We start from the raw sequence: 25,691 nt of genomic DNA, 5'->3' as shown, positions 1-25,691 counted from the left end.
AGAAGCTTCTTTCCGGCTAAGCGCTAGCAGCGTTATTACATCACATCCGCTCCAAACAGCTTTCAAACACTACGGCAGCTTTTACCACATACAATCACCAGAATTTAGGGTATTGTTGGGCTCCAAATGGTTCAGTGGTCTAATGCACTACCACTGTGGCCGGGGGGTTATGAGTTCAAATCCCGAACCATGCCGCTTTGCCATCACTGGCCAGAGTCTGGGAGAGCATAATTGGCCGTGCTCTCTTCAGGTGGGTAGATGACACTCTAACATCAATCTTAAGCAACTTTGGCCGGCACAGGCGTCTGTTAGCTGGTGTGGCAGAGCTGGGGACTGTCCTGGTGATGCTGCATTGGTGGCAGTTGAAATAAGACACTGGCTAGCTGTCTTTGCATGTATTGGAGGAGATGTGTTAAGGCCTTACCCACCTTGTGACAGGAGCATTGCTAACGATTGGGGCGGGGTGGGGTGTTACTTTGTGTTAGAACTTCAGGTACTACAGCAGATCCACTGATATATAATATCATAATATAGCGATTATAAAAAACAGTGAGAGGTACAATATGTCCATTTAGAGGGCGTCATTATATTTGGACAGAGAGGAGAATTTCGCAGAGCTACGAACACAACAAGATCGGAGTGTTGTGGAGCTCCATATAACTAATATCCACCACCTTCCATAGAAGAGAACCTGCATTAATGGTTAAAAGCCCTAAATTCAAACATCCACCCAAACATCCATACATCTGCTTTTACCATTTTGTGGAGGGGAGACCAACACCAGAACATCCTTACCCAGAGAAAAGGCTTGGTTATGAAGCTCCAGTAAAGCAGACGTGCTGGGTGCTTGTCAGACTCTTGTGTTAGGCTAGGTAACATCTTACCTGACAGTCTCACGAGCACCCAACACCTCAGCAGACAGGTGGTGTTTGCGTAGATTTGTACTTTTTGGTGCTAATTTCCCCTCCACAAAATGGTAAGATCAGATGTATGGATGTTTGGGTGGATGTTTTAAATTTAGGGCTTTTAACCATAGATGCTAGGTCCTATTCTTCTTTGGATATGGTTTCCCACAACACTGTGAGCTAGTTACCTGTGCTTTAAATAGCATTAAAATGTAGGGTTAACATAGCTAGCTACTTTATGTCCACAGCTGTAGCCTCCTTCAGACTGCATTTACTTTAAATACGATACGACCGTAAAACGATTGATACAAAATGACCAAAAATTCCAACAAAATGGTGGAGACATTCTTAAAAGAAGGTAAAAAGAAAGCAAAGCGGTCAGTGGAGCAACAATAGAGTTTGTCATGCAATCATTGTAATAACTGCACACATAACCAAGTTACGACCACACCTTTAGCAACAATATTACTGCTACACCCACAAGACTGCTGACGCTACATTCGACTACTTGTATAACATAATTCAAATGTTAGAGACTGTAAAGAAGAGTGCGCTACATGGAGAGTAGGTAACTATTTGGGACTCATCACAATTCAATGAAATGAAATAAATATTTATGTAAATGAGCAGTCATTAGTGAGCAATCATTAACTCTGAGAAAGTAAAGGGAATTAGTTCTGATTAGATTTATGGAGTAGAGTGAGTGTTGGACAGTATCGGGGTGTGACTAACGACTCTGGCGGTTCTGACAATAACAGCCTAATTAAAAGGAGAGAGCCAGGAGGTAACACAGACACGGTAGGACCTAGAAACACTGGCCTCCGTCTGTTCCATCGTCCACAAACCTCAGTAATTGTGCTCAAGTGGCCCAACATCTCAGTTTACCATACATCCCTTTATGTCCACGACCCCCTGCAGATCTGCAATCTTTATCTATAGAAAACATTTATTACCTAGGGCTAAACTAAACGATTGAATGAGTTTTTAGCCTAGACCTGAATATTGAATCCTGAACATGATCTGGTAGGTTCCCTCTTATCTGGAAGCTATTTCATGTCCAGTGTAGGGCATGAAACACAGTGTGTTTGAAGCCAACTGAGACTTCTGCATAGTGCAAACTACATAGGAAGCAGGGAGCCATTTGAGATTTAGAACAGATAACAAACCACACTGCAGTTCCAGCTTCTCGACGCAAGAGGGCGGAATGGGCCGACAATTGTGATCAGAGGTGGATAGAGTAGCCTAAACCTAGGGCATGCTTTAGTGTGCTTACTTTGTAAAATGTTGAATCAAGGACAACTAGAAGTACTAGAAGAATTCAAAACGCTCAGGTCCAAAAAATACTCCCTGTACACTTTATACTTTTAAAAACAAAGGTGCTACAAAAGGTTCTTTGAGTGATCCCATAGAAGAACCATGTTTGGCTTCATGAAGAACCATTTTTGAATGAGGTGTGAAAAAGGTCTAAATCAGTAAAGAACCTTCATCTCAATGGCTTTAATATTTTATATATGGTTTCTCCATTTCATCACTCAATGAACCTATGGAAGCACCTTTATTAACAAGGGTGTAGAACTACAATGCAGATCCAGCATCGAACAGCATAGGAAATTAGGTTTCTTATGGTCTGTTCTCTACATTTCTCTCAATTTTGGTTAAAAAAAACAATGCTAATGCTGCAAGTTGAGAACTTTAAGCTTCCATTAGTTAGGCCAGAAGCTGAACCAACACAAGCAGTAGCTTGCTTTCCTCACTAGTAAAAAAATAAGACTTCTACTAATAGACTATTATTATTAAAATACTCTGAAAAGAATCAGTTAATCAGAAATGAGAAGTGTGGACAGGGCCGGGTGCATGTTTGTATGCGACTGAACGTACCCAGGATGATGGAAACACTTTGACGTTGTGGGGTGTGTGTGTGTGTGAGCGAGAAAGAGAGAGGGGGGGGGGGGGGGAGAGTTGTGTCAGCTATTGTTCATGAGCACCATTCACGTCCTGCATCGCATGTACGCTTGTCTACACGTCTGAAAGGCATTCGGTGGAGCTGGACTCAGGAAGAACTCAACACATATGAAGGTAGGTGGCCATTCTATTACAGCATGACTTTTGGCATCCTAATGAGCTTTGTAGTCCCAATTACTTTACGCATGACTAATTATCAAGAGCCCAAAATGCATTTCACCTGCTAATATGTTATGGTCCATTGAAAGCATTTGTCCTTTAACATGGTCAGTACTGACTTTACTTTTCTACCGGGTCACACTGTGCTGAAGGACAGTGTTCATAATGCTGCACTGTAAGGCTACACCTACATAAGACCTTCAGGACCACTGACATAGAAGCCTTGTGTCATTTATAAAGGCTTGCTGCAACTAAATAGGTGCTACAAAGGGTTCTATGGGCAACAGCATATAAAAGAACCATGTTTGGTTCCATAAAGAGCCATTTTCGTGAAGGGGTTTTGGTTAAGAAGCTTTGCATTGACTTCTTTAAATTCTTGAAAGGTTCTTCAACCTTGGTCTTCAAGATTTGGTAAACCAGTAAACCAGTAAAGTTTCTCACAAATGGTTCTTCATGGAACCTATACTGGTTCTTCTGGCATCTAGATCGTCCAAAGAACCCTTTTTGTAGCACCTTTACTTGTAAGACTGTAGCGTCGTTACAGTTGTTATCTAGTACCTTTCAGAGTAAGCCTTCATAAGCTGATGTGGGTTCATGTCCTGTAGTTTCTCTAACGATGGACCTGAAAAAGAAGAAGAACCCAAAGAGGCTTGTGGGGTATTTTAAGAGTTCATCAGTGGTTCTGCAACGACATCAGTGCACACATTTAAGGCTACACTTGAGGCTACTCTGAAGCCAGGCTAACTTTAAGGTGAACTGAAGTCCCTGTTTTTTTGGCCTGCAGCCCCCCTCCGGCACGGCCAGCATGGGCACTCAGAGAAAAGACAGCTTCCTGTACGGAAAAGGTAAGCTACTCATTCTTTCTGTACCTTTACGGAGGGCCAAGATGTGCCTATATAAGAGCTGTAATCGTCAGTTATTTGAAGGGAAGTTAGTAAGTACATTCACTGTGTTCGTTAAAACATCTCCTCATAGGAGTCTAATATTATTTACATTTATCATCCAACACCTGGTTTGGCAAATAAATGGAAGCTTTTTGTTTCTGTACTTTGTACTGTATTTATGTTTACTGCATCTCTTGTAGTGTGATCTGGAGTTTTTATGAGCAATAAAACTCAGAGATTATATACACACACACACACACACACACACACATATATATATATGGTATTACTGTATTTGGATGGTCCATTGTAGATGCATTGTAGATGCTCATCTGGCATTCAACTAAATGTCTCTTAAATGCAAGTACAATGTAAATAATTGTCTATTAAATCTAACCCTAAGCCTAACATTAACTAACCATACCATTTCTGAGTTTTAGGTAAAGGTTAGGGTTTAGGGTTGATTCAAGGATAAGGTGTAGGGTTAGACTCAATAGACGGTCAGTTTTATTTAATACATATCTGGGCATTTACAGGGGAAGGAAAAATAGTCTTTGACTATAGGTCAATGGAAAAAAGAAGTTTAGTCCAAGTAATTTAGAGCATTTCTATTGGCCCATTCATCCAGAAGGATTTACACCTTGTACAGAGCAGCTACCGGGTTCGAATGATGGACATTGGCCAATAATATAGATATTTTCCATTGGACAGCAGCGATAGTCAGCCAGGTGAGCATGTACAAAGAACCTACAATGAACCATCCATATGTGATGCAATATATATATATATATATATATATATATATATATATATATATATATATATATATCATTATGATTCTCAACATTATTAGTTATTAGATATTAGTTTTATGTGCATACATTAATTCAGCTCATTTCCGGTTATGGTTGCATCTGTGGAAGGAAACAGGCTTCAAAAATAGACATATGAACTACACTGACCTCAGAAATTGTCTCCATCACTAATGTGTGCGTGTGTGAACACATTAAATGCCTGAGGCCTGTTCGACCAACATTTCCTGAAATCAAATACATTATGTGTCCAAATACTTGTGGACGCCCCTTCTAAAGAATGCATTCGGCCATTGCTGACACAGCATGTGCCAAAGCAAACACACAGCACACAGTCCCTTTAGAGACGTATTGCCAATAGAATAGGACCCTCTTGGCAGATTAACATGAGCCTATTGGCACCATGCCTAATGCCAGGCGTGAGCTAGAGGGATATAAAGCCCCCCACCCCCTCATTGAGCTGTGGAGCAGTGGAACTGTGTTGGAATGTGCTGGAATGATGGTTGATGCTCCATCCAATACTTAGGATAAGGTGAGGTGGTGATCATTCAATATCCTGACCTCACTAATGTGCTTGTCACCGAATACAATCAAATCCTCGCAGAACCTAGTAGGAAGCCTTCTTCTCGTTACTCCAACAATAGTAATTAATCACCTGAATTTCAGAAAAAAACCATGAATGAGCAGGTGTCCATATACTTTTGTCAATATAGTGTATGTTAATAAGGGGTCCCTTATTGGCTGCAGTAACATCTTGTAACATGTCTGGGAAGGCTTTACACCAGTAAAGTAGAAGCGATCTGTGGATGCTTTTGGACGTTGTGTGTTGTTTAGCTTTGTTGGGTGTTGTTTTCCGTAGCTCCAGGTTTCAGTCAACCCGAAAGGAAGCAGCCTGATGGCATAAAGATCCACAAGAACGACATTCTAGAAGATATCCAGGTATCTACCTAAACACAGAGCTCTCATACAAGTTCTAAACTTCTAAACCACTTCTAAAAACTTCCAATGGGTTACGGTCTGTAGCTGTCTGGAATATGCAGTATACAGTGGACCTGCAAAGCACTGTACATGTAACTCAGGTGGAACTCAAGTGGACATTGAGTGAAAGCATGAAGTGGATGCCAAGTGTATAGCGACTAACCTCTGACCCTCCTTCTTCTCCCTGTCTTTGACAGAAGCTTAGGTTTGACATAAAAAATGTGCTGACCGAAATCCACACCATGGAGTCCAACCAGGAGAAGTGAGTATTCTCTATTGTTACTCAGCTCAACTGACCGATCAAGTGACCAGTGAGTTCAGTTAAATGTTCCTTAGCTTGTTTCGCCTCCACCAGATGCTTCTGGTAGCCATTAACAAGCTTCTGGCAGAATTCCACTAGGATATTTGGCCAAAATTGGTGGAGTTCGGTTCAGTCTGTTGGTTACCTGGCACAGATTTGACCTTCAAGGACATTCCCGAAAACTGAATGTCAGCCTGCATTACACATTCCACGACCATCTTTGAGGTGTGTTGGGGTGTCATTGTCCTGTTCGAACACCCAATTGTGTCCAAATTAGTCGTCCTCCACTGGCAGTAAAACAGCCCCAGAGCATGATACTACCACCACCATGCTTAACAGTTGCTTCACATAACATCTTTGTCTTTGTACTATAAAACCTTTCTCCAGAATTCTGTTTTGGCCTGTGTGGTTCAGCCGCAAACTTTAGCCAGCCTTTGAGGAAGCATAGGAAGAATCTGTCGGTTTGCAGCTGTTCCTGGCAATCAGAACCAATTTCCTTTCCCCTTAAACAAACTTGCTCTTTAAATGAGCACAGAAATGTTTTTGTGCTCTGTAGCCAATCATGATCACTGACAGGGAGTTTAGAGGCCCTAGCATGTATGAATATTTTAGGTCATGTGACTTTTGTATATATCGTATTTAGCCTCATATCCCCCAAACTGCCCCAAAAACCCCTCCTTAACTTTCAATGGAAGTCAATGTAAAATTACTGGATTCCAGGTCATTTTGGATCATTTCTATTGGTCCATTCATCATGAAATTGGGACAAAAGGTAGATATAGACACAACGTTTTAGCCTGACAGCAACGGAATACTGACTTGTAGTCCTGATATATATATAGGTATATGCGAATGTGAGGCTGCTCTGTTCACGTATCGGAGCTTGTGCGTGGGTCTGCGCTCACTTCCGGCTTCACCGGTAGATTTAGCCCAGTTTACCAGAAGCAGCTGAATCTGGGTGAATGGGCCGCTGCCAAGAGCAGTGTATGTGGACAGAAGGGTCTCAGAGCAAAATGAAGATACAGATTCAGGTGCGAGAACATTTTCCGATGAGGGTAGTAGTAAGTGCGGTTGAATGAGCGCACTAGTGACGTCGCCACAAGCCACTGATAAGCACGGATGCTGGCAGAGTCACCCATTCACAATCACACTTGTCCCTCATCTTTTTCTTCTAAACTCTAAATTGTCGGTTCTGTTCTGTTCCCTTTCCATTCCAGTAAGAACGTTGTGAGGGCAAAGAGGTTCCTGTGCGGGAAGAAGAAATTTAACATGGACCCTGTGAAGGCAAGTGGCTGGATTTTTTTCCTGGGTGGGAAGGTAACACAAACAAAGCATATCATCTGGAGAAGATGCAGAGATGCAGCGCTCTGAACGCTACCTGTATAACTGCATGACTGCACAGCAAAGGAAAATGGCTTACCGAACAAAGGAGGAGGAGGGGGGGAGGGCAAAAACCATACAGAGCTAGAGGAAGAGAGAAAGCCAGACAAAAAAGCAAGCAAGCAAGGAAGCGAATGACAGAACCACATCCTGTGTTTCTGTAGAACAGATGCACTACAGCTACACTGGAAACATGAACTACCTCTGCGGGGACGTCTGAGAAACGAGAAGTGCAACAGGAGACATGATTCTGATATATCGGAGATCTTATTCAGGTGGATGATGCTGCTTAACATCATTGGTCCACAAAGTTTCCCACAGCTGCTGCTCCAGCTTTTACACTCTAGACTGCTGGTAGTGTCAATAAGTAGTGACAATCTTCAGGCAATAAGCCAAACAGACTGAAGGTCTGAACAGTAAATGGTGATCCAGAGCAACCTTCGCTTAAAAAAGTGAGGGTCCACAGGTACTCAACTACAAAGAACCATTAGTTTACTTGTTGTAAAGGTTCTTTACCTATTCAAAGGTTCTTCACACTCACACATCTGTCACAAAAAATGTAAAAAGTTCAGGGAACCAAATATGGTCCTTCAATGGCATTGTGGTAAGAACCTTGTGTAGGCAACTGTAGGGTTTTAACGTCTTGTGTAGCAAGATACTACCCTAAGACCCTGTCCCTGGTCTGCCACAGGGAGAGCAGTCTTGTTACCCACTATATAATATCTTCGTTGGTGACCAACGACTTGGTCAGTAAACCAGACAATCCTTACTGAAATGACTGTAAACTCAAGAGCAATGTTCAGGACTAACGCTACACATAAAAACATAATGTATCCTGCAAAATGAATGGATTTTCATCCATTTCAGGTCTGGATTCTGGATTCTCTGTAACTGTGCTATATTCAGACCAAATATAAACAAATAAATAAATTAATTAATTTAATCTGACTGAATTCAGTCAGATGAGCTAGCTTTTAGCCTATATAAGCCACTCTGGAGGCTTCTGAGCAACGTGATGCAGTCATCAGTTGTACTAGTGCTAGCTTTGAACCTCTGGTCGGCCATTCTCCTTTCTCCTGTCCATGTAGTACAGACTTGGTCAGGCCTGCTTTCACTTACCCTCAAAGTAGAGATTAGGTTTAGCCTCAAAAGACTTCCTCTAGTGGGTTAATAGTGTGGCCTTCATTATGGCAGGGCTTTGTATGTGTATTGAGGGTAAGTGGTGGGCCAAATATTCAGCTTTGCAATGAAGACCTCCATGCAGAGCTGAAAATATACACACATACCTTCATGCAAACACATAGGATGCATCTGCTGTTTTTGGCTGCCTCACATTTGCTTGTGGGTGTTATTTTTTGGATCTAGTGGTTTGCAGTCTACACTATAAATGTCCAAATGCTCATGGACACCTCACCTAATGAACACATTTACCTACTTTATATTGCAGCCATTGCTGACGCAGATGTGCAGATGCACACACAGCTTGTGTGTCTAGTCCCTGTAGAGAAATATTCGCAATAGAATAGGACTCTCTGAAGCAGATCAGCATGAACCTACTGCCATACTACCATGTCTAATGCCAGGCATGGGCAAGAAGACTTTAAAGCCCCCCAGCATTGAGCTGTGGAGCAGTGGAACTGTGCTGACTGGAATGATGGTTGGTGCTCCATCTTTTGGGATGAGTGGGGGAAGTTGGGGATGTGGTGGGGTGGTGATCATCCAACATCCTTCCCTCACGAATGCTCTTGTCACTGAATGCAATCAAATCGCTTCAATTCTCACAGCAATGCTCCTCCAAAATCTGTCAGAAAGCCATCTTCTCTGGACTGTAGAGGCAGTTACTCCAATAAAAGCAGGATAAACTTTCCAAAGAAACCAAAGAAACAATGAATGAGCAGGTGTCCAAATACTTTTGACCAAATAGTGTACATTCTTCCCCTTTTTTCCTCACTGTAGGGAATTCAGTACCTGCTGAATAACAGTCTGCTGGACAATACTCCAGAGGCAGTGGCGGAGTTCCTGTACAAAGAGGAAGGCCTTAGTAAAACGGCCATAGGCAACTTTCTCGGAGAAAGGTATGATCAGAAAGCTTCTGATGACATTACTGGTTGTCTTTGATCCTGTATGTGCAGTATACATTAACCCCTTAAATAGCCTATGGACCGCCGGCAGGCCAAAAGTGTTAATACAAATTCTATTACCAAAGATTACCATATATAATCCCTATTAAAGACCAAAATGTAGTGAAATGTATGGAAGCAAGCAGTGCTTCTTACCTTTTAAAATACTTGAGGCCCACTGGGCAAGGTAAGTTTCCAAGAAAAAATTATGCAATGTGATAAGCTTTGGTTGTTTGCTTCATTACCAGATAAATCATCTGTGTAATTTCCCCAAATTTCCCCTATAGATAGCCTGGACTGAAAGGCCAAAGCCACAACACAATACCAATATGTTAGAAGATCGTGTTTTAGTCAACATTAGGTGGATCAGCACTACTCTCACTGTTGGAGCACTGGGTACAGTCATAATGTACTGGCATACAGCATTACTGTCAGACTATAAAATCTGCTCACCTGCAGATTTAAACTGGATTAAAATCACCCTACAAATGCCAATGTCAGACTGTATAAACTACACCACAGATTCATACTGGATTCACATAATTTAGAAAATACTACTGTCAAGCTAAAACCAACACATTGCAAATTCATACTGGATTGCTACTTGATCTTTACTGTCAGACTATAAAAATCTGCATAATGCAAATTCATAATCTAGTAAACTAAGATTATTGTATGATATGATTTGTCTTTCTCTCTCCAGAGAAGAATTCCACCTGCAGATCCTCAAAGCTTTTGTAGATCTTCATGAGTTTTCAGACCTGAATCTGGTACAGGCTTTACGGTGGGTGCCATCTGGATTATGCTTGTCCATTAACCCTTAAACTACAGTTACAGTACAGAGTAGTTTCAAAAGTTGCTAGAAATTTGGCAAAAATTTACAGGGTGTTTTTCCTTTCTGTAATCATAACAAGACCTTTTTATCAAATTCATTCTTTTCTATGTACAAACCCAAATATGTAATAGATTTAAATTCCCTAATCCCTCATTTCCACTATCTGCAGGCAGTTCCTGTGGAGTTTCCGACTCCCTGGTGAAGCTCAGAAAATTGACAGAATGATGGAAGCTTTTGCCCAGCGATACTGCACCTGTAATGCAGGTGTCTTTCAGTCCACAGGTAATATAGCCCATGCCATTAAATCCATGTGTTTGATCTTGTAGGGAGTACCAGGCAAAGGGGATGCTTTGGGCCATCAGGTTCTGGGGAACTTTCCATAATTGATGGAACAATGAAATGACTATGCAAAAAAATCCTGCAGGAGTTAATTTGAAGCTCAGGCGTGGTTGGGTTGTGCAGCATGACAATGATCCAAGCACAAAAGCAAGTCCAGTTCTGAATCATGCAAAATAAACTAAATAAGGGTTTATTAGTAGCCCTATTAACCCCTTCAAGCACAAAGTCTTATTACTCACAATGTGTATTACTCAGTTAGTGGGGCTATTCTTTGGTAATAGAAGTTTCTTATAGCACTTTCTTCCTGCCGGCGGGACATAGGCTTTTTAAGGGGATAAAATCCTGCCTCAGGATCTAAAGCCCCTTTAGGCAGGACCTTAAACAGGCAGTTAATGCTTGAAAATCACCAGTGTGGCTAAATTCAATCAATTCTGCAAAGAAGAGTAAGCCAAAACTCTTCCACAGCAATGTGAGAGGTTTGGTTGCAGTTGGCCCAGTGCAGTGCAGTGAACCCCTTAACACTCCAAGGCTTATTACACACTAAGAAGTATTACTGAGTTACTACAGGGACTTCTGTACAAACTGGTTATTTATATATATATATATATATATATATATATATATATATATATATATATATATATATTTCAATGAAAACTTGTCTCGTGTTTCTTCATGTCCTCTTTTACTACTGAAACCAAAAGAGCACTGTTCTTACCATCAGTGCCCAAGTCACACCTCTAAGCATCAATGTACCAGACTGTGCGGAAATCAAATGGGTTCAAACACCCATACTGAAACTAGGCCACAAGCAAAGCTGAGGAAAACATGTTTAGATCAGTTTTGCGTGCTTTCATGTTCAAAAAGATTAGATTAATACTTGTGAAAATGTGGCCAGAAAGGACTTTGATTCAGAAAAAGAGGTCAAAAGAGGTCGCTGTATCAAATACTGAATCAAATGCACGGAACTTCCATAACTTTTTAATGCTATCTGACAAGCTCTTATCTACATAGATGCAAGTATATTTCATAGCTGAAAAACAATATTCTACCAAAGCCGATATCCATTTTTATAGACAATACTATGTCCTACAGTATCAAGAGAATTTGTCACAGAATTAAGTCTATTTGAGTCTATTAAGTGTTTGATGGGTTACAGCCTATTGCTGTACTCCCTCTAGTGGCAATTCTGCCAGAAGAATGGAAATATATTTATTTCAATGTTTAAAAACTGAAAATAGAGAAGTTACAGTATTGTCATTTATTTATACAGTAAAATAGACCCACGTAATTCCTGTAAAGGTTTGACTTTTTAGAGGCTGTTGTTCTTGTTGGATGCGCTATGTTTTTACTGAGTAAGTGCATGCATTCATTTAGAGCACAGTTTGAATTGGTAAGCACTTTTTAATAAGAGAAACATAAAACATAAAACATTAATGATGTAACTTCCTGTTTCTATCTTTCCCGTTCATGTGTTTTCTTGGTTAAAATTCAAAGTATCTGAAGTTCAAAATAAAAGCCGATTAGTTTTGACTTTTTTAGATCACATTTGTAACATAGCAAGTAAAGGTAGCAAGATATTAACAAGGAAACAGAAATGGAGGCCAGTCATGGGCTTTAACTAATGCCGACTTGGTGGGCTATAAATGTCCATTAGCTACGTAACATCTCGTAGCTTCAGTGCAAAACGAAAGAAGTAAACTTCAGACTTCAGATGTGGGATGTACAGCACATTTTAGGACAATGGGACAGCTTGTTAGCTCTGGTTTAACTGTCTGGTTTTGTGGTTCTGTTACAGACACTTGCTACATTCTGTCCTTTGCCATCATCATGCTGAACACCAGCTTGCACAACCCCAACGTGAAGGACAAGCCGTCGCTGGAGCGCTTCATCAGCATGAACAGAAGCATCAACAACGGTGGAGACCTTCCGAGTGACCTCCTCTTGGTAGGGTTTGTTGAGTCTGTGCACTTAAAGATCAGTTTAATTTAATATGTTTAATTTAATGTGCTTCATCCATGTGGATGGTAGGATTTATTGATTGGTTGATTGAAGTAAATTATATATTGTTTTTAGTTAATTTTGTGTGCAATGTATGTTCCCTGTATATGGAACACATAAACTTGGTTATACTGATTACTGTACAGGATCAAGGGGGCTCATGCATCACTTCTCTTTCCCAAAACCCCTTTCAGAAACTGTACGAGAGCATTAAGAGTGAACCATTTAAAATCCCAGGGGATGATGGGAATGACCTCACTCACACCTTCTTCAATCCTGACCGCGAAGGCTGGCTGTTAAAAGAGGGTGGGTGAACTATGAAGATTGTATGAATATTGTATGCATACAACAAATATCTCATGCTGTCCACCTTGACTCGGACTTGAGTACTCCTGGTGTCCGCCTTGACTTGGACTGGACTTCTCCTGGTTCTGGGCCTTGACCTACACTTCACTTTTCCTTTTCTTCAGCTTGACTTGGACTCGACTACTCCTGGTCTCGGCCTCGACTTGTAATCGACTGTTCCTGGTCTAATTCTTGATTCATACTTGACCACTCCAGGTCTCAAACTTGAGTCTGACTTGACTGCTCTTGGGTTCGGCTCTGACTTGGACTCAACTACTCCTGATGTCGACCTTGACTCGGATTCGACTGCTCCTGATTTCGTCCTCGACCCCTTGTAATTGACTGCACCTGGTCTCATGTTTGACTCTCACTTGACAGCTCCAGGTCTCAGGCTTGATTTTGACTTCACTGCTCCTGATCTCTGTCTTGTCTTTGACTTAACTACTCCTGGTCTCAGTCTGGACTCATAACTGCCTTCTGCTGGTCTCATTCTTGACTCCGACTTGACTGCTCCTGGTCTCTGCCTTGAGTCTGACTTGAGTAATCCTGGTCTCTGCTCCGCCTCGTAGTTGACTGCTTCTGGTCTAGTTCTTGACCCTGACTTGACTGCTCCTGGTCTCTGTCTTGTCTTGGACTCCTGGTCTTGACTCAGAACAGCCTTCTGCTGGTCTTGTTCTTGATTCTGACTTGACTATTCCTGGCCTCTGCCCTGACGTGGGCTCAACTACTCCTGGTTTTCAGCCTCGACCTAGACTCTTAGTCTTGACTCTGGTTTGACTTTTCCTTGTTTCGGTCTTGAATCAGATTTGACTGACTACTCTGGGTCTTAGTCTTAACTCAGACACAACCCCTTGTGTTTTTCTAGCTGTGTTATTAAGCATTTACGTCTCCCATCCGATAGGGGGAAGAGTAAAAACATGGAAAAGGAGGTGGTTCATTTTGACAGACAGCTGTCTGTACTACTTCCAATACACCACAGTGAGTAATGGCATCTACCATAACCATAAAAAAATATATGGCTATTGACCAAAAGTTCAAAAGCTACCCAGTATAGATCCAATACAATAACTAATGTGCATATATACATGTACCTCATTACTACCACTGATAATGACCTGTAGGTGGCGCTAACGTAACTAGCAATACTAATTAGCCTTTATTCCTTTTTCTAGGACAAAGAGCCTAAAGGGATCATCCCTCTGGAGAATCTGAGTGTGAGGGAGGTGGACGACCCACATAAGCAGGTACTGCTAACTGCTAACACTATTATACACGTCAGTCTCTTGCATTTGCCCTGTCCCAGGACAAAAAGTGTCTTAGCGAGCTGAACCAACAACATAGAAAGAACAGATTTCTCTTACTATTGCTATTCTACTTGTCACGAGGGTTTATGGTTTTGGGTCAGGTTATCCTCGATTGCTTGGTGTTGAAATCGAAGTCTGCAGGGCAGTAGATGTTCAGGAGTTGATGCTTGAGCCCCTGATTTACTGTTTCATAAGAGAAGTGGAAGTGTGCACTGAAGTGGAGTAACGAGACTAAGACGGTGTAAACTGAGTCATTAAGGGATTCTGCTTTTTGAGTCAACGGCACCTGGTGCCATTTAACTAATGCTGAACGGCAGAAAACATTGTGTGGTCAGGACTTGACCTTTCTGCTGGGTAGGCTCATGCAGGCTCCCCATGTGTGTGGTTACTGTACGTACTGCGTTCTGACAAATGTCCCTGTTTTCCTTGACCTCTGCGACATATTATTCGGTTATTAATCCAAGACGTATCATTCAGAACTTACAGTAAATAATTCAGCAACTGTAGTTACGAGAATGAGGAACTGAGAGGTGGGCCCATGTATGGACCCTTAGTGCTGATGAGGTTACCGACTGTCTGTTCTCTTTTTGTGTGTACGTGTTCTTGTACTACTATCTTTGTGAGGACCGAATGTCTTCACATAGACATTAGGACATTTTCTTCTGGTCCTCACCTATGAACAGGTTTAGGTTTAGGGAAAACTAAGATCTAAAATACAGAGATTTGGAAAGTGAGGTTACAGTTAAAGTTGGGTGTAGCTTCCTAAGGTTAAGTTTAGGGTTAGTTTTAGGTGTAGGTTACTGAGGTTAGGTTTAGGTGTAGATTATTGAGATTACGTTCAGGCTTAGGTTTAGGTGTAGGTTACTGAAGCTAAGATTAGAGTTGAAGGTTTAGGTTACTGAGGTTAGGTTTAGGGTTAGTTTTAGGTGTAGGTTACTGAAGCTAAGATTAAGGTTGGAGGTTTAGGTGTAGGTTACTGAAGCTAAGATTAAGGTTGGAGGTTTAGGTGTAGGTTACTGAAGCTAAGATTAGGGTTGGAGGTTTAGTTGTAGTTTACTGAAGCTAAAATTAGGGTTGGAGGTTTAGGTGTAGGTTACTGAGATTAGGTTTAGAGTTAGAGGTCTAGGTGTAGGTTACTAAAGCTAAGATTAAGGTTGGAGGTTTAGGTGTAATTATTGAGATTAAGTTCAGGGCTAGGTTTAGGAGTAGATTACTAAAGATAAGATTAGGGTTGGGGTTAAGGTGTAGGTTACTGAGGTTAGGTTTAGAGTTAGAGGTCTAGGTGTAGGTTACTGGAGCTAAGATTAGGTTGGAGGTTTAGGTGTAGGTTACAGAGATTATGTTTATGGTTAGAGGTCTAGGTGTAGATTACTGAAGTTAAATTTAGGGTTGGAAGTTTAGGTGTAGATTACAGCGATTATGTTTAGGGTTAGAGGTCTAGGTGTAGATTACTGAAGTTAAAATTAGGGTTGGGGGTTTAGATTACTGACATTAGGTGTAGGGTTAGTATTAGGTGTAGGTTACTGAGGTTAGATTTAGGGTTAGTTCTAGGTGTAGGTTACTGAAGCTAAGATTAAGGTTGGAGGTTTAGGTGTAATTATTGAGATTAAATTCAGGGTTAGGTTTAGGAGTAGATTACTAAAGCTACGATTAGGCTTGGGGGTTTAGATTACTGATCTTAGGTTTAGGGTTAGTTTTAGGTGTAGGTTACTGAGGTTAGGTTTAGGGTTAGAGGTCTACGTGTAGATTACTAAAGCTAAGATTAGGGTTGGGGGTTTAGGTGTAGATGTTTGAGATTAAGTTTAGGGTTAGGTTATGTTTAGGTGTAGATTACTAAAGCTAAGATTAGGGTAGGAGGTTTAGGCTACTGAGGTTTTTCTTTAGGGTTAGAGGTCTAGGTGTAGGTTAGTGAACTTAGGTTAGGGTTGGAGGTTTAGATGTAGATTACTATGATTAAGTTTAGGGTTGGAGATTTGGGTGCAGGTTGCTGTTAATTCTGGGTTAGGTAAATTAGGTTTAGTTTGAGTAAAATTTATAACTGCGGAAGAACCTCCTAAGGTGCTTTAAGGAACTTTCAAGAAAGGTTTTTGTTTTTTTGTTTTTTTTAGAAAAAAAGGTTCCTGGAAGGTCCCTTAAAGCATCTTAAGAGGTTCATCCACAGTTTCAAACTGAAGAGCGTCCAGAAAAAGGATCTTATACTTTTAACAGTGTGTGGTTATGGTTAGGGGAGTGTTTATACATAGGTGTAAGATTAGGATTAGTATGGTTGGGGTAGTTCTAGAGTTAGGAGGGCTATGTTTAGGGTGAGGTTTTGTTGTAGGTGTGAGGCTAGAGTTAGTAGGGTGTAAATGTTCTCACTTACATATAGTAAAACAAATGTGTGTGTGTTTTTTTTTTCTGTGCAGTTCTGTCTGGAGCTCTTTAATCCTCACTGTAAAGGGCAGAAGATAAAGGCATGCAAAACAGATCCGGATGGCAGGGTGGTGGTTGGGCAACATCAGTCTTACCGGATTAGCGCTGCTTCTGCTGAGGAGCGTACAGACTGGGTTGAGGCCATCAGGTAACACATAATAATGATAATCATGTTTTTGTATTTTTTAATGACAAATATATATTTTTTAAATTAATGACTTTTTAATTTAATTAATTAATTTAATTTAATTAATTAAAAATGGCATTGTATTTGAAATTAGGCCGAAGTAGCTTATTATTGATTTTAAAATATTTCAAAAATTAATAATAATAATGTTTTTCATATGAAAGTAATAACACAAGTATTTTTAAATGACAAATATATTTGTATAAATTAATGACTTACTACAATTATTTAAAATATTGTATTGTATTAAAAATCTGGGTTGGGAACAAGGCCAAAGTAGCATAATATTGATTGTTAAAAATAATGATAATAATGATATAAAGTAACAACACATTTTGTGTTTTAATGACAAATGTAATGAACTGATGACTTATTACAAAATTATTAAACATTTGTACTTAGAAAATTATTCTTTTATTTTTAAAATCTGTGTTGGGAACGAGGCCAAAGTAGCATAATATTGATTATATAATATTTGAACAAAGGAATAATAATAATAATAATAATAATAATAATGTTTCATATGAAAGTAAAAACATATATAAATATATATACATACATTTTGTATTTTTTAAATGCCAAATATATTTTGAATAAACAGATGACTCAGTATATTTCTGTGTGGAGCTGCCCTTAGCTTGGAGCTAACTTAGCTAACAATTAGAAGGATGGCTGATTCTAACTCTGCTACCATAAACAGTAAAAACGCAACAGTAAACGTAGTTATGCCATGCCGTCATATAGGTACTTAATAGCATTCTAGCTAACTCAGTTACTGCAAAAGTGAGCGTAATTGGACCAGATAATGACAGACTCTCCACAGCTCAGTGCAGCACATTGAGTTTGAGCATTAAACTGTATGTGTAACTGTGGTGGTCCGGGCAGTGGGTGATTTGTCTGCCGGCCCCTCTCAGCTGAGGCACTAACTTGGCGATTACCGAGCTAACTCACCTCGAAGAAACAGTAAAATTACAGACTGACTATGTGTGCACTCTCGCTCTGCTTCTGTTCGTTTATTTAAAGCCAGCATAGAGGAAATGGTTGTGTTTAGATGCGGCTAATATAATTTCCTCTATTTTGAGTGTTAAGAGCTGGGCAGCTTCCTCACAGGTCAGCGCAGCCAAAACAGACGCCATCAAAGGCACTTATTATCCACGAAGGAGGCCTCAGAGTAGAAAAGCATTGCTGTAAAATAGTGCTGCCGTAAGACATTTTCCAATATTTAACAATGCAGAAATCATCTTCACTCAAAAAAAAAATTAAAAAGCATTATTGAGAAATTAGCAATAATTGTTAGCCAACTGCCGTCAGGCAGAAGTCCAGATAAATCCCAATAGGTTCACTTACTTTTTCACCCTGAACTGTTTTTCTGTGTTCCTCAGAGCTCTCTACTCATGTCTTACAGCCTAAGCTGAGAAATTATCTCATACTTTTAACAGTGCATATATTATTATATGTTATTATACTATATGTAATACTATATTATAGAAGGTACATAGTAAAAAGGTACTTATGATGTGGTAATGATGACAGAATGCCTTGTGTCTGGTTGGGTATGAGGCCAAAATAGCGTAATATAGATTTTTTTAATAAGTAATAATAATTATTTAGTGGTGCAATTAATTATATATTTATTTTTATTATATATTAATATATTATACATCAATTTCAATGTAAATTATTTTGTTTACACCAAACATTTTATGTATATATATATATATTTCACAATTTGTGTTTGAACCAATAATAATAATAACTAGTAATTAACTGTGTGTGTTTCTGTGTGTGTGTGTTTCTCAATCTGCAGAACATGCATCACTAAAGACCCCTTCTATGACATGGTGTCCTTACGGAGAAGGAAAGTCATCGGCAACAGCAACCCAGAGCCTCACCAGTGAGCTTCAGACACAGTTTCTATGTGCAGGGGGTGCCGTTTTGGGCCCATTGTGGTCATACAAATCACAGGAAGCACTTTGAGATATTCCCAGATATTCAGCAGTCCAGGTCCTCAAAGAACCATGAGAACCATGAGGTCCTCAAAGAACAATGCATCTAGACAATTAAAGCTGAATTCCATCAAGTTGCTTACAATTTTTGGCATAATTAAACTGTAAATATGTAAATAAAATCATTCAGATTCTGATTATTAATGCTCCATCCAGGGAAACATACTGATGCGTTCACAGTGGTGGTAAACAGAACCAGATGTCTGAAGAGTTTAATTCCTCTAAAAGCCACATAACTGAACTTTTGGGAGGAGGAACAATCATACCTAGCTCCACACATCAGAGGGTGAACTGGCTTCCTAATACCAAGCAAAAGCCACCCAAACTCCAGCCCAAAAGTTGTCCCCCATCTCTCACCGTCTTCTCCCAAATCGTCATAAGCTAAAGGCATGATCTGATCTAGCAAAACGAGTTTACAAAAGACTTTGGCCTAGAACATTTTTAAAAAACCTTTTTCTTAAAGGCTCCTCACAGCACTTTAAGAGGTTCCTCCACAGTTTTAAACTGGAGAACCTCCTCAAGTTCCTCAAGGAACTGTTGTAAAACATCATGACATCTGGTTCTAGTCCAAAAAACTACTGTAAAAAAAGTTAATAAATAAAAAGTAGATAAATAAAAAGTTGCTAAATGCTGCTGCCAAGCAAAAACATCTCATTATAACGGGATACTTCATAATTATGACGTACGTTTGTGATTTTCATGACAATATATCTCATGATAAAAAAAAATTTCTCACAATAACAAGATGTTTATCTCATTACATGTCATTTTACAACACAATATCTTAAAATAATGAGATATTGTCTTACTGTTAAAAATATGAGATCCAAGGATGAGCTCCTCAAGGAACTTTTGGAGGTTCTTCAGTTTGAAACTGTGAAGGAATCTCTTTAGGTGCTTTGAGGTACCTTCCTTTTTCTTCCTTCACAGTTTCAAATGAAAGAACCTCCAAAATATTATATTTATAATTCTAGGTTTCCTAGAATTACAACTTCCCGAAAGATTAATTACTGCATGACATCCCGTAATAACGACCTGCTGATAAAGATTTTTTATATTTTGCTTGGCGGCAAAACACTCCTCCGCACACGTCCAACCAACCAATCAGAACCACTTTGTTGCACTGAACTACACGTAGCCCCAGTGTGAACTATGAAGCCATCGTTCCACAAGAAGGAGTAGCTGCCAAAAACCCAGACACCACTAAACCAACGTCATCACTGGCTCCTTTCACGCCCATTCACTGTTAGCCACATTAGCATGTTTGCATTAGCATTAGCTTCTCCTTCAGAGAATGTGCATTTCAGGTCATGTAGGAAAGTTGAAGTATGAAGTATGAAGTATGGTCTAGCGCAGTGATCGGACTTCACGCCCACACCAGAGGCTGTATAGGCTTTTGCGGGGAGGGCTGTGCAGGGCTTGGCTTGCGAAGTTGTCAGCAGAGGCGTGAGAAATCGTTGTCGTCTTTAATTTGAGCCTTCCAAGAAGTGGTGCAGCATGCTGAATTTCACTTCCACTGCGGTTCCTGTGCCTCAGCACAGTACTTAGAACACATTGGCCTAATAGCAGCAGTGCGCCGGAGATGCTGCACAGAAAGCTACAGCTGTTTGCTCAACCAGCTCCAAGCAATTCAGTGCAGCAGTGTGTGAAATGTAGGTCATATGTCTCTGGTTATTATGGAGCTAGAAGAGAATCGCAGCCTAACTGGATCCAAATGGCAGTTTGGTCTGTTAGTGTACATACAGTTAATTCACACCATGGTCTTTGCGACCCATTTTCCATACATCCAACGAGACACTCACTGCACTGCACTCTTCTCAAAGTATGAGTCCCATCACAAACCCCAATGGTATTTATAGCCTGATCATCCTTGTGCAGCACCATCTGCAGGAGCCAGAAGTTACTATGACCTAAAACATGCTAAGTGACTCATATATTAAAAAAAAAATAATAAAAATAATAATAATAATAATAAAATAAAATAAATCAGTCAATCAAAATATAAATACATGTTCATACATGTGTTCCTGGTGGATTGTCAGTGCAATCATGAATAAATAAAGAATAAAAAATAGTTGAACAATAAGAAAAATATATAGTAAATTAAATAAATAAAAATTAAAAACATACATATAACAACAAATGAACTCATTATGTCACTGCATGCATCAAAACAATGCATACAGAATTTTTTTTTTTTTTTTTTTTTTACAATTTTTGTCATTTTGATTACAATTTTATCAGGGGGTTAGACAAATTTTGTGTCCTATATATTTGAATAAAAACTACTGTGAGCAATAAATTCCAGATCAAATATATAATAAAATACAAAAATAAAGTCAGATATGCAGAGTTATTTAATTTCTTTAACAAAAAATACACACTTTAAAAAGTTTTTTTTACCAAACTGGTTCTTAATGGAAGCAAAAATGTTTTTTCCTTGGCATCGATCGAGGAAACCCTTTGGAGCAGCTCTAGTGTACATGTAGCCGTACGAATGCCCTCCTCCAGTACAGTGTAACTGAATCTTTTTCTGTATTGTCAAGTCTTTCGTTTTTATTTCATTTGAACTGTAGCATTTTGTTTTTATTGACTGAAAATTGAGTATTTTCCCATAGCAGTTTTGTACAGATTTACCAGCTGTGTAATTTACTAACCCACCAATAAGCTTGAAAGAATTCCTGTTGTACTGTAAATGATTTATTTATTAAATGTGTTCCCTATTAAACCTGGGTGTTTCTTGGCTGCTGTGTACACCAATCAACAGGCATCCAAATGTCAGCAATGTATAATAAGCCAGAATGTTCGTGGTGCAGTTCCACAGATTGCAGGTGGCGCAACAGTCTAAGTGCTGCATTGACAGTAGACAGAAGATAAGTAAGTTCGACCCCCAGCAATGCCACAGCGCTCTGTGCTCAGGAGCTCCTCAGTCTGGAAACATCATATTAATGAACAGGTTATGAACAGGGTTTTTTTGTCATTTTAACTACATACACACACAGACACACACACAGTGAAACGAAACAACATTCCTCCAGGACCATGGTGCAACACAGACACAGTGCATACAGAACACAAGTGCAACACAATACAAGTGCAGACAGACAACACAATACAGTACAGACAGAATAATAAATAATTGGCGGTAGTGTGCAAATTATGCAGTGTGTAATAAATATTGAGTCCAGTGAGGTAGTAAAGTTATTAGTGCAAAATGCTTCCCATACTGTCTGGGGTAAATGGTTGGAGAGAGAGAGAGAGAGAGAGAGAGAGAGTGCATGTAACAGTAAAGACATCAGGTCAGAAGTTGAGTTGAGTTGAGTTGAGAAGTCTGATGGCTTGGGAGAAGAAGCTATTGCAGAGTCTGGTCGTATTGGACCAGATGCTGCGGTACCTTCTTCCTGATGGCAGGAGGGAGAACAGTCTGTGTGAGGGGTGGGTGGAGTCATCCACAATGCTGGTTGCTTTGCGGATGCAGCGGGTGGTGTAAATGTCCATGACGGAGAGGAGAGAGACTCCGATGATCCTCTCAGCTGTCCTCACAATGCGTTGGAGGGTCTTTCGGTCAGAGGCTGCGCAGGACCCAAACCAGGCAGTGATGCAGTACAGTACAGATATGGTTGATCTGACTAAAGAACTTTGATATATTTTATATTTATATATTTGAATAAAATCTGCTGTGCGCAATAAATCCCAGATATATCAAATATATAATACAAACCTAAAGTCAGATATGCGTGGATAAGCGTGAAGTAAAAAATAATAATAAAAATACACACTCCAGTTTTAAAGAATTTACTTGATAACTTGTTAATGACCCTTTACAAACTTGATATGACCATAAATAAATAAATTAATTAATTAATGAAGAATGAGAGAATTTCATTTCACCTCTAAATTCGAAATGTCGAAAAATGTCATCAATAAAATATACATTTAATTTGTACTGTACATTTTATTTGTATGTGTTTACTGTAAGCTGGGGCTGTATACCTACCCCCCCTGTCTTATACTATTAACCACACCCAAGGGGTACATAGTAAAATATGCAACTGTAAGCTCACAAATATTTCATATTTTAATTTGTAGAAAATGTATTGAACAACTCATATACTTTAAAAATGACCCAGTGCACATTCGCCCCCATATTCTGCTGTAAAACTGACCTTTTCATCGTGTCTATAGCTACACTGTTTGGCTACTTTTGCCTACATGGCCTACATTTTCAACCGTACCTGCTTTGCTGAAGATCTAAGCAAGTAAGTCACACATGAGGCCAGCAGAGGGCAGTATTCCTCCATCTGAGGGAAGGTCCAACGTCAATAGGCCTATATATATATATATATATATATATATATATACCACTGCCTTACTGTGTGTATAGGTGTAGGCCTCAAAATAAGTAATCAGCCATTATTGGCTAATATACATGAGAGCATTCAGTGGGCCGTGGCTTTGCTCTAAGGGTCCCACTAGGAGAGTAAATAAGCTTGAGTGGTTTGAAGCCTAAAGTCTTGAACACAGTGCTTTACAAGAACACCCCCTCCCTCCCCACACCAACACACCAAGGCAAGGCTGCTTTGCAAAACCGAAACGTCTTGCGGTCTTTAGCAGTGAGCTCCATTTCTTCCTGTCAGTCATTTCCTTTACCTTTACCAATCTCTCTCTCTGTCTAGAAGGTTAAAGATCAGCTCTGTGGTCTGCATCTGGATGGCAAGCAACACATCCTCCGCTTCACTCAGCCTCTTGTGACTGCAAGAGAGGTGGGAGCGAAAAAAATGCACCATTTTACTTTCGATTTTCAATCTGAAGGTTCAGAATTCTCGGGAAAGCTGCAACTTAGGCGAGTGAGCCTGAGCAGGAACGGTAGATTAGCCATTCTGTACTCAAACAAGGGAGGGGATTAAAAAAATAGCCGCACCTTGCCTACAGCGGGCTGAATAAACAGCTTCCCTTGATAATGGCAGTGCAGAGGACTGTAATTCACTGCAATGTGTTTGGTCATGTTCTGGTTACCACTTATTTTTTTATGTCATCGTTTTGTTTTTGTTACTGTGCCTTTAAGACATACACTGTATGGAGAAAAAAAAGTATTTGGACACTGCTCTTTCATTGTTTCTTCTGAAATCCTAGACATTCTTCTGAAAAGAAGGCTATCTACTAGATTTTGGAGGAACATAGCTGTGAGGATTTGAACTATGAGAATATGAGGTCAGGGTGTTGGATGATCGTCACCCCACCTCATCCCCAACTCCACAACATTTTGGAATTGGCTGATTTTACAGTTCTGCTTTGGTTCTGCTGGATTATTATTATTATTATTATTATTATTATTATTATTATTATTGCCCGTGTAGAGACAGTATTTGAGGTTTACAGTTTGTCGGTTCCATGAATTCGACCAATTTCTGGCTCCTTTAATAAATACAGCTAGCTAGCAGTAGGGCTGCCAACTTTCAGAAATGAAAATAAGGGACACCCACCGAGGCTCCTCTGGGCCATGACCACCACAGGCCTGACTACAAACATTTTGAATCTAGGAGATGTGTATATATTATTAACGTTTATTAACTAAATAATTAACTATTAATTAACGTTTTCTCTTAACTAATTTATTTATTTATTAAGTATTATTCCATTAGTATGGTTTGTTCTTTAAATGGCCTTCATCATCATTTTTATATTGACTAATTCTACTGAATATTAAATACATAATTATTCATTCCACTTAAAGAAACCTCAACATCCTAAACAATCAATCCAACCACAATAGTCTAAGCTTTGCTCATTTTACAATTTGCCTTGTAATCATCTCCACTGACGCTGTCCAGCCAAGGATGTGCCTATTCCCACTCCCGTCTGTATTGGACGGATATTTATGGAAATACGTAACAAACTTGGTTCAATACGGGACGCAACATTTAAGAGCCAAATAAAGGGCGATTCTGTATTTTATGGGAGGGGTGGCAACCCTAGCTAACAGAACTGTCCCACCACACACTTTCACAATGGCGCTGAAAAAGGGTCGACCTCTGCAGCAAAACTAGTTGCGGAATCCTGACCTGACCCATTTCACCTCACTTTTCCTGAGGGAAACATGAGGCAGTTATATTTACTGGGCAGTGGTGGCTCAGCGGTTAGAGTGCTGAGCTATTGATAACAGGGTTGTGGGTTCGATTCCCTTGAGCAAGGCCCTTTACTCTCTCTGCTCCCTGGGCGCTGGAGTTGGCTGCCCATTGCTCTGGGTGTGTGTGTGTGTGTACTCACCACCCCTAGTTCACTAGTGTGTGTGTGTGTGTTCACTACTACAGATGGGTTAAATGCGGTGGACACATTTCGCTGTGCAGTGACAAATACGTGCACCTTTACCTTTATTTGCTGGGCTACTTAGGTTGCAAACCTCTTTGGTTGGAATAAGACTGCTGTACTGTCTTGCTAGTTGCTAGCAAGCTAATGGCTACACAGCTAACAGCTAACTAAACTAAAGGCAATATACTACAGTTCTAAGGCAAAGCTAACTACCAGACAAAGCACACATTTTATGTACCTTATCTTTAAACGTCTAAATAAAAACCTTCAGTTCTGCAGTAAGTTATGCTGATTAGCGTATTAGCCATCCTAGCTGAGGATGATAGTGAACTAGGGGCAGTGAACACACCCACACCCAGAGCAGTGGGCAGCCAATCCCAGCACCCGGGGCCCAACAGCGGCAGCTTGCCGAGCCCAGGTATCGAACCCACAACCCTGCCATCAATTGCCCA

The 25,691-nt window shown here is 40.0% G+C and overlaps 1 protein-coding gene across 1 annotated transcript; it reads left to right on the top strand.

Moving 5' to 3' along the window:
• The first annotated feature begins 2,906 nt into the window (after positions 1–2,906).
• cyth4a (cytohesin 4a) lies at positions 2,907–21,647 on the top strand. Its single transcript, XM_072693825.1, has 14 exons — positions 2,907–2,981; positions 3,811–3,871; positions 5,582–5,661; positions 5,898–5,962; positions 7,219–7,285; positions 9,338–9,456; positions 10,205–10,285; positions 10,506–10,618; positions 12,474–12,622; positions 12,871–12,982; positions 13,923–13,999; positions 14,194–14,265; positions 16,731–16,885; positions 18,732–21,647. Exons 1-14 carry the CDS (start codon positions 2,976–2,978, stop codon positions 18,820–18,822), a joined length of 1,248 nt encoding a protein of 415 aa, XP_072549926.1. The 5' UTR covers positions 2,907–2,975; the 3' UTR covers positions 18,823–21,647.
• Positions 21,648–25,691: the final 4,044 nt, after the last annotated feature.

This window comes from Salminus brasiliensis, chromosome 12 (assembly GCF_030463535.1).
Source record: "Salminus brasiliensis chromosome 12, fSalBra1.hap2, whole genome shotgun sequence".
Classification (NCBI taxonomy): domain Eukaryota; kingdom Metazoa; phylum Chordata; class Actinopteri; order Characiformes; family Bryconidae; genus Salminus; species Salminus brasiliensis.
This window is presented reverse-complemented; position numbering and strand designations above follow the sequence as displayed.